The 13,318-nt window shown below is 36.8% G+C and overlaps 1 protein-coding gene across 1 annotated transcript; it reads right to left on the bottom strand.

The window, feature by feature from the left end:
- Window positions 1-3,759: 3,759 nt before the first annotated feature.
- Window positions 3,760-5,580, bottom strand: LOC307169638 (uncharacterized protein; the record flags this gene model as incomplete). Its single annotated transcript, XM_079890367.1, has 4 exons — window positions 3,760-4,021; window positions 4,495-4,649; window positions 4,941-5,282; window positions 5,493-5,580. The coding sequence occupies 4 exons, from the start codon at window positions 5,578-5,580 to the stop codon at window positions 3,905-3,907; spliced, it is 702 nt and encodes a 233-aa protein (XP_079746493.1). The 3' UTR covers window positions 3,760-3,904.
- Between the last annotated feature and the right edge of the window lie 7,738 nt (window positions 5,581-13,318).

Genomic DNA, 13,318 nt, shown 5'->3' with positions numbered 1-13,318 from the left:
GTTGGAAAAGCCTCAATCGACAACACTGGGAAAGAAGGAACTTTTTTCTTCACCCACATCAATCACAGCTTGACTCTACTCTGCAAACACACAAAGAGAGCACACACAAAAACAAGACAAATGCCCCTAGGCAACAGGAAAACACAAATGAGGAAACAGAAGCTAGTCAGGACTGTAACAATACATACTGGTTGTCATTGACCACTTTACCAGGTGTGCTCAAGCATATGCAACCAAGAACACATCTGGGAAACGGCAGCAGAAACAATATTCAATGATTTTACTCCACACTTTGGATACTTTTGCACTGAACTCAGAAGAATCAGACCAGTATAAGAAATGCTGAATACATTTCTCCCTCTCACGTGAAGAATGGAGAGATCAGAGAAGTCAGAGATGATTAATTATAACATCTGCCGGTACTGTAACGCTTCAATCTGGACGCTCAAGCAAGGCCTGCTTTTATTCCATCTCACAAGGCATTCAGACGGTCAGTTAAACGTGACCTCTCGCTTGATTTGACCGACTGTTTAAAAGCAAGTGTGAATGAAAGCCAGTAGTGCAGTGGGATTTTGGTCTGGTGACGCAGTGGGACACATTATTAAGATTCCTCTGAGACAAACTGAATGAAGCACAAGATGAGACTCAGTCCCTCCTCTTTCCTCTCAGTGACGGGAGCCGAAACGCTCAAGAACCTGCTGATGCTTATTTGAAAGAGTTAAACACGGCTTACAGAATAAAATGTGTATTATCTTTTTCTTTTTTTTTTTTTTTTTTTTGAAGGCTCCTTTAACAGATGAAAAAATATTTTTCAGTTTTATTAAATCAGTGCAATATCTGTCATTCTCATGTTCTGTGTACTGCACGATTACGACTCAAATAACACAATTTTATGTTTTTATTTAATATTTAATATTTGATTTTCCCACAATAATATGAAATATGGTTTGACATGCATTTATCGGACCCACTCCTGTCCATTTCACAGTTTTGGCCACATCTGACCTGAAGAAAGTCATTCAACCCAGAGGGAACCTATGAAAATTTAGAAGATATTTTATCACTGCTTTTTTTTTTAAAAAAAAATGTTATTACGCAGCCTCTGAACGGGACATGTTTATGGAAAAACAATATGAGATGGGAGGGAAAAATAGGCCATATGACAGCTTCATTAAAATGCAGCCGAACGTATCAAGTGCGCCCTCTTGTGACCAGTGTGCGCCACTACACTTAGCCTACTGAGCAAAATTATGTATGCCAATTAACATTCTTTTACAACTTTAGATTAAAATAGGCCTATGTTTACGAAAACAAAGTTTATCAATGAAAAATAAACGTAATAGTTGAACACTAAACATTGCATAATGATAGATCATGACACACAATCAGTTTATTCTAAGCTTGCGCACTGCGGTTTCAAAGTAGTGTGCAACATGTTTTTGCTCTTCTTGTTGCATTTACACGGCTATAACCAGCATATGTCCTCAGTATGCTATGTTTCCAGTGAATCTAGCTTGTGTAGCCTAATCGAACTGATCTAACAGCGAATAGATGACGTTGTAAATATAGTGAAGTGGAATTAAAACAACACAAATATATTGCAAATTCAAAGGAAGTAAGACCATGTTATTCAACATAGCGCTCGAATACCTAAAGTAATGTTACTGTTTGCTAGCCTTGAGCCTACTGTTAATGTATCTTGGCAACCTTGCTCTATAAGAGGCTAAGACTAACTAGCAAGCTTTCTGGCTAACATCAATAACAATAACATCAAATTATGTAGCCTATATTTTGTGGGTCTCTCTTCATATTGCTCAGGTGCACTCGTGTATGTCTTTTGTCTGGTCTCTTTCATTATCCTAACAGATTCTCTCTTGAAGTGCAAGAGGCTTTAACATCTCCATACTCCTCATCTCAGTAGGCTCCCAGTGACCAAAATAATAAATACCAGTTTTACTGTAGTAACAATCACTATAACTGTTGGTGGAAGTGAAATAATTTATAACTGATGATCAATGTTATCTTAGTCCACGATTATTTCTGACAACATGCAAAAATATTTTGGAGACATAAATTCCACCCGTTATGAGTGAATCATATGTTTTTAATAATATTTAGCACATAAACACACAAATATTTTGTTTCAGAAATGAAAAAATCATTGTGGGTTTTCAGGCACTTTTTCCCCTTGGCTGATGGAAAGTTAAGGAAAACAGAAAGAGTAAGATATTCTTACTAAAAAACCTTTAGTGTTAGAAAACTAAAGCATTAGTGTCCACTTATTAAATGATGGTCATATCAGAGGTACAGACTTGAGGAGTTTAGCATTTATTTGGTTTTACACATAAAATAAATGAGTCTCTATTGAGCCCATTTACATTTTTAAAATGAGCACCATACAAAAGACACCATCCACCATCCAAAAAAATGAATAAAATAACAAGAGTATTGCCAAAAGAAAGAGCCAAAGTCAGCTACAGCTGATACACTGGCCAAATCATTTCCATCAAACAGTGATAATATTCTACATATCAGCAAAATACAATAATGCCATGAGTTAAAAAAACATTCACACTCATAAACCCCAGCTGAACACAATAGAACTGAGAGAGACACGAGATGCTTGACAAACACAACTGAATATGATTCATGACCAAAACTGAATGAGACACAAGATTAAAAAAATATAGACAAATAACATATCTCTTCACCTTCCTCCTCACATGCCGACAAATAACATGAAAGAACTAATCAGCACCTCATAAAATATCTGAATTTGACCATTTCATTGTGACTAATTTTTGCATATTTTAACAATGAAGATAAAGATACATCTACCAAACGTACGAAGACACACTATGATTTAATTGCTATAAAAATGGCATTTTTTATACACACATTTGTGTGAAATTTGTGCTTTAACACTCCTCCTGACAACATCACACCAAGTATTTTCATAAATACTCTAATGCACCAACTTTAAAATAAATAATGAATATGAATAAGCTGCAGCAAGATAATCAAGGCAGGATTTGGTTCTGGTGCAGATGCTGGACATATACAAAGCCATGCTATTCACAGTTGGTCAAGCAGTGTTTTCTGATGAAGGAGGATGACTAAGGGTTAGTGTTAATGTTTAAACTAAACACCAGCACAATATTGATATCATACTTTTCCAGTAACAGCAACAACACCAGTAAACACAGCTTCAGTATCAGCAGTGCAGAGCACTTAAGTCCTCTGAGACTGTGAGGTATTTCTGGAAATGCAGTCAGTAACAGTGAGGATGTACACATGCAGGACATTATGATTGATTGTCAAACCAGTTCAGTGCATTAGAGCTTATAATAAAAATAACAAGATAATCACTCACTGTTCCTGTCTGAATCCATAGCTGACAACTTTTGAGTTTAGCTTGTTTTATTTTAGTAACTAAACTGAATTTTATTAGATTTAGTGACAACATGTTAAAATGTTTACATGGTACAATTTCTGGTAAGCTACGTTTATTATTATTATTATTATTATTATTATTATTATTATTATTATTATTATTATTATTGCTTGACGTATTTCACTATTTCAATACAATTCAATTCTGGTGATTTGATTTAATATTGACTCATTTGGATAAAGATTATAGACGTTAATTTTTCTCAAGAATTATTTTTATAATAACATCTTTATTTAATGATATAAGTAAAAATATAATAAATATGTAATATAGAACACATATTTAGCGAAAAATATTTCTGGTGAAATTTTTACTGGTATTGGTGCCGACTGCTGAAATCTTGGAATCGTGATGCAATTACTAGAGTTTCAGCTGATCCTCGTCTCTCCATCATTTCCTGATTCTCTTCAGTGTCCATTGTTTTATTGGGAGCCTTGGCCTGAGTCTGATTTAAGGATGTTCCATGTCCTCCAAAGGAATGTCATTGGGATCATGTGGTGGGTTATCAGCATCACCCTCCTGAATGTCATTGGGATCAGGTGGTGGGTTATTGTCAGCATCACTCTCCTGTAAGAAAACACAGATTCACAGAAGGTTACTGTTACGTTTGGTTAAAGCAGAGGGGGAAGCAGGATCCAAGTGCAGCAGTCTTTTATTAAATAAACTCAAAACTTCACAAATACAAACTCAGACTTAGGAACAGGAACAAGACTCGGGAACGGAACAACCACAACAGTGCAACGATAAGAACTGACCAAGACGCAGGATCACATGACAAACAGGGAATCACATTAACAAGACACAGAAACATGACAATGATAAGAACAAGAAACGAAACCCAAAACGTGACAGTTTCAGTGATGAGAAGGATTGATGTTTAAGTTACACAAACACAAAATATACTAAATGTTTATTTGGGAGTTATTGGTGTTTTTGATTGTTTTGACTGTTTAACCAGTGAATATCTGCTTCTGTACAGCAAAACATTTTGCACAGTAAATCTCATATATCTTGTTAAATCAGCTGTATGTAATACTTACACTCTGTGCTGCTGGTGCATGGCTCATGCGGTGACGACAGTAAATCACAACACCAGCAGTTACTCCTGCAAACACCAGCAGAATACCAACAACTATTCCTGCTACAGCTCCTGAAGACAGACCTGAACCTGAAGATAAACCTGAACCTGGAACATCTACAGAGAAACAGACATTATTGTGAATGATAATCCATCCAGTACTTACTATTTTTCTACTTTAGACCCTTCTATGTTGAGTATCAACAGGAAACAGCAGCGTTCACTGGAAAACTAATATTATGCATTTTTTCAAGTTATCAAGTTAATAACATTAGTCAAAATGTTATTGAGCCGAAGCTCAAAAAAAGTCAACTCAACATTTACTGAGTTGATTTAAAAATATTGAACTGTTTTTTGAATTCCTCAAAGGAAAATGCATTGAATGATTTAATTATATTATACACTCACCAATGACAGTAAGATTGAATCTCTTCACTCTAGTGATGCTGAAGCTGCTGTTGATGATGATGATCAGTAGTTTATATTCTCCAGAGTCTGTGTTTGTTATGTTCATGATGGTCAGAGATCCAGTCTGATGATCCAGCTTCAGTCTGTCTCTGAATCTCTCATCACTATCTTCACACTGAACATCTGTACAGGTTTTATTTGGATCTCCAGTGATTTCAGCGATTAGAGTGTCATTAAAATACCACGTCATCACATCATTTGGTTTTCTTGCTACAGCAGGATCAAAAGTGACGGTTTCTCCCTCGTTTCTCTTCACTTCATCTCGTTCAGCAGCAGAAACACCTAAAACACAAACCAACAGATGCTGGAGGATCTTTTGCTGAAAACAAATACAAACTACACAACATGACAGAACTGTGAACATGACTTTGCATAAGCCTTTTCTTGACTTTCGCTCTTAAAAGAAACATTTTGGTCTGTGCCGGTTAACACACATTAACAATGTGCTTTAAAAATATATAATCTGCATTTAAACGTTTTTAAATGACTCACCTTCAACAGTAATATTGAAGATCTTTTCACTGTAGCTGCCGAAGATCTGCAGTTTATATTCTCCAGAGTCTGTGTTTCTGATGTTCATGATGGTCAGAGATCCAGTCTGATGATCCAGCTTCAGTCTGTCTCTGAATCTCTCAGTATCTTCATTACACTGAACATCTGTACAGATAAAACTGAGATCTCCACTGATTACAGCTATTCGAGTGTCATTAAAATACCATTTAATCTCTTCTTGTTGGTTTGTTTGAACACCAGTGTTTAGAGTGACTGAATCTCCCTCCATCACTGACACTGACACTTTATCTGTATTAACACCAGATGAACCTTGAGAAAAACATAAGCCAAACAAAAAAATACAATAGTGCTGTGAAAATGTTTTTCTACAGATCATATAGATTTTAATTATAAACATATGTCTGTATTCATAATGTAACAAATGCAAACAAACAGCAGAAGAATATCTTCTTGTACAGTCGTGCTCAAGAGTTTACACACTCTTTGCAGAATGTGCAAAATGTTCACTATTTTAACAAAATAAGAGGGATCATACAAAATTCATGTTATTTTTTTATTCAATACTGTCCTGAATAAGATATTTTATATAAAAATATGTTCACAATAGTCGACAAAAAAAAAAGAAGAAAAAAAAAGCTTGATTTATAAAAAACAGATGGAAACATGATGCATAAAGAGCCGGGGGTGTAAACGTTTTGATGTGAAGAGGTATTTTCTACTTAATTTGTCTTCTGGGAGACATGTATCTATCTTCTGCAGGACTAAATAAAATAAAAAGATATTTAAACAAAATAAGAAAAATGTTGACATCTTCATCCTGTTCAAAGGTTTACACCCCCGGCTCTTAATGCATCATGTTTCTTTCTGGAGTATCAGTGAATGTTCGAAGCTTTTAATAGTTGTGTTTGAGTCCCTGGAGGATTTTGCTGAGCAATGTTCAGTTTATCTAAAACAAGGGACTCAAGAACAACCATCACAGAACTCGCTTTTTGCTCTCAATGCAAATCAAACTAGCTATTAGGCTAACTGAACTGAAATAAAACCATGCCAATCTCTAGGTATGGTGAAGGCTATGTGATGATGTGGGGCTATTTTAATTCCAAAGGCCAAGGGAACTTTATCAGGATGCATAGTATCCTAAAAAAATAATAAAAAAAAAATACTTAAAAATAAAAATCTGCCTGCCTCTATGGGAATTTAACATAGGGGTGTCCAAACTTATGCACCATGTATTTTAAGGAAGAACATTTATTTATTTACGATACATTATTCATTCACAAAGAAAATTGGTGTCCTTAAAGGTTGGATTTTTCCTAATTTTTTAAATTAAGGCATTAAGTTCAATTTCCAAAAGATGATTTTTTATTCCTCTTTTTAGTCAACTTTAGCATGGGTGCCTAAACTTATGCATAGCACTGTATATAATAAAAATGTATAGACTCATAATAAATATTATAGATTAGGGGAGAGCGGGGCACAACGTAGCGCTTTTTGACTTTCTCAGTTTGTGTAAATCTATTTATGATTCAGAGTATTTATTTTTTCCCACATTAATTTCCCACATAGTACAATTATCTGGTTTTGTTTTATTAGTATATACTTTTTTTCTGGATATACCCCGAAAGAATGGAAGTGAAATGTGACAACATGCCCCATAGGTGGGGTACATTGTAACATGTGAGGGGCACATTGTAACATGACATATAACAGCTTAAAATGTTATCTGATCTAATAAAAAAAATATATACAAGACAAACTAAAATATTTTCTAAATAAAATACAATTAAAAAACTTTTTCATATAAAATAATGGCAATTTTTAATATTTAAATATTAACAATTTTTTGAGTTTTGACTACGAACACAGGAAAACACAGCTATACAACATAGTTCAAAACAAATAAATAATTAGTAATTTCTGAACATTGACTCTCAGTCTTTATTCACCTTTTTCTCACGTTTTCTCAATAAAATTAATAAAAGTATAGAATATAATAGCATATTTCTAACAGGGGCACATTGTAACGCAGTGTGACAACATGCCCCCGCCTGCACAACTGGGATTTAAACCCTGCTAGTGTCTTGTGCTAGTTAGCGAAGCATTAAAGACTGTTAAATAACAGTCTTTCAACTGTTATTTAAAAATCTCAACTGTTAAATAACATATTGGAGATTAAAATAATATCATATTTGTCTAATTTTAAATAAACACAAAAAATAGAGATGAAAAATTAACTTAAGCAAGACATTTACTTTTGCTATGGTTTAATAAATGTCTATGGATATCTTCCAAAAAAAAAAAAAAATTGGCGCAATTTTTTCTTTATATAGTGTTGATATGGCAAGTAGTAAATGCACCATGTGTGGACATCCTAGCATGTGTGGAAGTATTTAAAACAAGTGCGTTACAAGTACAACTAGCTCCGCGTTACGTTGTGCCCCGCGCTCCCCTATTCGGTTAAAATAGCCTTCTTCAGATCACCCCGTTTCATTAAGATACGGATAATACAGTGTCGTTATTATTGTTTTGTTTTGTCTTACCAACGTGTTGAGGCTACATTACATTTTATTAATTCGGCAGAAGCTTTTGTCCAAAGCGAATTAATCAGATTGTGCACCGATGCAAAAGAATACCAACATTTACGGACAGTATGATGGCATGCGCCCATTTCACGCCAAAGTGAGTGACACTACTGATTTAATCAATCCTGCCATCACTACAGCGCCAATGCAGTCAGAGAAATCGATGCAACATCAGAAAATAGATTATAACAAACCTTAATCTTACCGTGGTCGAGTAAAATCAAGATCACCCAGATCAAATGAAAGAGAATCTTCATTTTCACCACTCTCCCCTTGAAATAACGAATGCCGATTATAATTCATAGCAGGGTGCGGATGCTGCAGTATAGGCTGAAACTTGATCGCCTCACGAATGACCTGCTGTTTTCTTAAGTGCAAATGCAAAAAGGCTTTTCGCAGTCTTCCGTTTGTAACCTTTATATACTTTTGTGGCAGTAGCCTATATTATTATTTTAAAGAATTTGCAGACCATGTTGAGTTTATTATTTTAATTATTTTAAAAATTAAACAAGGTAAAGACAAGTAACATGAGTAGGATATAAAGTAAAATACATATCCAGATAAAGTCCAGATAAAAAAAATAAAAAATAAAAACTTTGTCCCACCTGCTGGTAGATGCTGTAGAAAAAAAGAGAGGAAAAAAAAAGGTAATTGTGACTATTTATCTCACAATTCTGACTTTTGTTCTTGCTATTGCGAGTTAAATACGTGCAATTGCGAGTTATAAAGTCAGAAATTGACTTTCTCACAATTGCAAGAAAATATCAGACTTGTGAGCTGACCCCCACCCCCCAGAATTGGACTTGATAACTATAGCTTCCATATCACTACGCGTCCACACACTAACTACATAAAATTAAGAATTCATACAAATAAAAAACCTGCCAGCAGGTATAAATGAGGACACTGATGCTTCTGTTGAGCCCAGACAGGGGAGGATTCCCTCTTTTTTGCTGGCTCCATTACCAGGAAAAAGGAAGAGGTCACAAAAAGCAAAGTCATTAGTCACGTGATTTTCACATTAACAACACAAGCCTCGAATCGCGGCTTCATCTGGAACGCCCATTTTTTCGACACCTCGGTTCAAATGTCACATCACTAGTGATAAGACAGAGATAAACATAAAAGGACACTTAACACAACAAACAGAAAAAGAAAGAAAGAGAGAAAAAAAAAAAGAGACTAAACAACCAATGAATACTCATGAAAGCTCCTGATGTTGGAAAGGCCTCAATCGACAACCACACTGGGAAAGAAGGAACTTTTTTCACCACCCACATCAACCACAGCTTGACTCTACCCTGCAAACACACAAAGAGAGCACACACAAAAACAAGACAAATGCCCCTAGGCAACAGGAAAACACAAATGAGGAAACAGAAGCTAGTCAGGACTGTAACAATACATACTGGTTGTCATTGACCACTTTACTAGGTGTGCTCAAGCATATGCAACCAAGAACACATCTGGAAAACGGCAGCAGAAACAATATTCAATGATTTTATTCCACACTTTGGATATTTTTGCACTGAACTCAGAAGAAACAAACAAATATTTGATAAAAAAAAATGCTAATAAAATGTGCTGCAAGAATGAAAGAAGCATAATGAATTCCAAGTGAAGACAGCAAATTGTCAAGAAGTAAGCAGGGAAAAATATTATGATCATCAGTCAATAGGAATCTTTTTTTAAGGTTTTATTTTTCAACAAGCAACTTCAGGAGAGGACAAGGCCAAAATCTCTACATTACTGGGAAAAAAGTTAAGAAAATACAGTAAAACTCAACTTCCCTATATCCCTAAATCAAAATAGCATGAAAAAGATGAATATATGAAATAAATGGCATCTTGTCCCCACACATCCCTTGTTCCAGAAACATTTTCTGTTATGCTGGTTGAAAGTCTCTTCACATCCTGATAGCAATCACTAAGTTAAGTGGTCTAAATGTATTACATGTATATACAATGATACAATGGTCCCAGCTTCCTGTCTGCTGACAGACTACGTATTTCCATACCTCAACACATTCATGCCATAACTACTGTAATTTGAAAGAGATGGAAACCTGTGATATTGTTAAACAGAGCTTGACTAGATACCGGCGAAAGACAATAAACATGCTTCACACAGGTTGCAGTGAGAACACACAATCAATTGTTTATTGGTACAGGTGCAGCTTAAATAGAAACATCACATGGCATGGTCACATGACAAACACACCTGAGAGGAATCCACAATAATTGGGAGCATACTCATTTACCAATCAATCAATTAACACCCCCACTTGCTCACACATTATTCACAATAATTTACAAACAAAAACAAAAACAAAGAAACATCATGGAAACCAACTGCATTACATCTTGGCTTGGCTATAACCCAAACAAAAACGTGGAAAAGGTAAGTAACTTCACTTTTGTAGCTGGTTTAGTCATTAGGTCAGCAACCATCAGATCTGTTGGGCAATACTCCAAAAACACTTCACCATTGTTTACAGTTGATCTCACAAAATGGTATTTAATATCAATATGCTTACATCTCTGTCTGCTAACAGGATTCTTTGCCAATGCAATTGTACCTTGGTTGTCTTCATAGATCATTGGTACACCATACTGATGTTCAAGCAATTGTGTCAAGTACAAACACTCTTGTATAGTGGCAGCCAATGCCATGTACTCAGCCTCACATGTTGATAATGCTACAGTTGGCTGCTTTTTGGTCTTCCAAGAAATCAGAGGACCATTCTTACATAGGCTAACACAATAACCAGATGTACTACGTCGGTCATTTACATCACCTGCCCAATCTGCATCACTGTAAGTCACCAACCTTAACCCTTCATCACATTTCCTGTAACAGAGCATCTTGTCATGTGTACCTTTCAGATATTTCAGTACATGCTTTACAGTTGTCCACTGCTCTTCTGTTGGCTCACTGAAATACTGGGACAGTTTGCTAACAACATAACTTAGGTCAGGTCTAGTGCATGAGGTTAGGTAGATTAGGCTACCCACTGCCTCTCTATATTTCCTGGGGTCACTCAGCTTTTCATCACCATCAGTGTAATTCAACTTTGGTTCACAAGGTGTTGACCTGGGTTTACAATCTTGCATGTCAAACCTTTCCAGCAGTTTACCAACATAACTCTGCTGTGACACAGTCACACCCCCATCACACTGGTCAAAAGTGATACCTAGAAAATTCTTCAGTCTTCCCAAATCTTTCATCTGGAATTTCCCAGTAAGCATCTCTTTGACAGTTTTTAAAGCTCTCTCATCACTGGCAGCAATAACCAAGTCATCAACCCATATCAATATTATCACTTTCTCATGTTCTGTTTCTCTCTTGTAAACACAATGGTCAGCTGGGTTTTGTACAAAGATGTTTTCACACAGATAGTCATGTAACATTTTGTTCCAGTTTCGACCTGATTGCTTTAGCCCATACAATGATTTCTCCAGTTTACACACCATTTTCTCATTTGTCTGAGATTTTACATCATACCCCTCTGGCTGTTCCATGTAAATTTCATAATCAATCGGTGCATGTAGGTAGGCAGTTTTAACATCCATCTGATGGAGGATCAAATTCTCCTGAGCAGCTTTCTGCATTAACACTCTCACACTGGTAAGGTTGGCAGTAGGAGAAAAAGTTTCTCCATAATCTACACCCATCTCCTGACTATACCCCTTGGCGACATAGCGGGCCTTATACTTGTCAGATCCATCAGCATTGGTTTTGATAGCATACACCCATCTACCCCCCACTGCTTTCTTGCCATCAGGTAGGGTGGTCAAAGTAAATGTGGTGTTATCCCTCAGTGATTTCATCTCCTCATCCATTGCATCTACCCACTCTCTTGAGTCAGATGAAGTCACAGCTTCTCTGAAAGTCTGAGGTACATTGGAAACCATCTTATAGCAATAATCAATGCTGATCTGCACCTGATCACTCTCCACCCCATACAAATCTGGCCTCCTTCTCTCTCTACCAGGGTATCTCCTCTCTCTACTCAGGGTATCTGGAGAATACGATTCTGGCTTGACCTCAGTTGACTGTAGACTTATCTGGCTTGGACCTAGCATAGTCTCTGGAATGTCGCACTGCTTGGGTTTGTCAGGGTCAGGTCTGGTTGTGCTATCCTGCACACCAACGTCATCATCGTCAGACACGTCATCAGTCTCCTGTCCCTCAATATTGGACATAAACCTCACCAGTCTGTGTTTCATCACCTTTCTACTGTCAGGATAGTAGACCATATAGGCTGGGCTGTTCTTATCATACCCAACGAAAATGCCTTTGTCAGACCTTGAGTCTAGCTTCTTCCTGTCCTGTCTATAGGTATAACACACAGTACCAAACTTCTGCATCCTGGACATATTAGGTTTCCTTCCTGTCAGCATAAAGTAAGGTGTTTGTTTGGTGCGGTTGTTGAAACATCTATTCCTCACCACTGCTGCTGTCTGGACTGCATACGGCCATAGCTCCTGGGGTAACTGACTTTCTAAGAGCATACATCTAGCCATATCAAAAAGAGTTCTCCAGTTGCGCTCAGCAGTACCATTCTGGTGTGGTGAGTATGGTGCTGATGTCTCATGTCTGATTCTGTTCCTGCGAAGTAGTACTTGATAACCCTGTCCAGTAAACTCAGCACCATTATCAGACCTGATACATGTAACATTCCCATATGGGGCTGTGTCAGCTAAGAACCTCTCTGTGGTGTCCACTGTGTCACTTTTGTGCTTCAGAAAGTACACAAACACTGCACTTGAATGGTCATCAGTAAAAGAAAGTGCGTACCTATACCCTTCTCTGGACTTTGGGTCAATGGGGCCTGCCAAGTCGGTGTGTATCAACTCTAGAGCTGACTTGGCTCTCACATCAGGCTTTCTGTTCCTACTCTGAGTGAATTTACCTTGGACACACACATCACATTGCATAGACGTGGGTACTTTACCCTTGATTGACATACCATCCACAACATTCTCTAACTTCTGAACATCATTAAAATTGCAGTGTCCCAAAATCTCATGCCACTTCTGAATATCATGGCAACTCATACATTGATCATCACAGTCATTGTTCACTGGCACAGTAGGCAAATAGAACAGCCTGTTATGCTCATGAATAAGAAAACGTGTACCGTCTTTATACTGCAGGACGTCTTCACCCTCCTTGAAGATCATTGTTGCCCCTCCAGAAGTTGCAGCTCTCACGGAGAAG

Source organism: Squalius cephalus (genome assembly GCF_949319135.1).
Source record: "Squalius cephalus genome assembly, chromosome: 13".
NCBI classification, from domain to species: domain Eukaryota; kingdom Metazoa; phylum Chordata; class Actinopteri; order Cypriniformes; family Leuciscidae; genus Squalius; species Squalius cephalus.
Note: the sequence above shows the minus strand (reverse complement) of the source record. Positions and strands in the feature narration are given on the sequence as shown.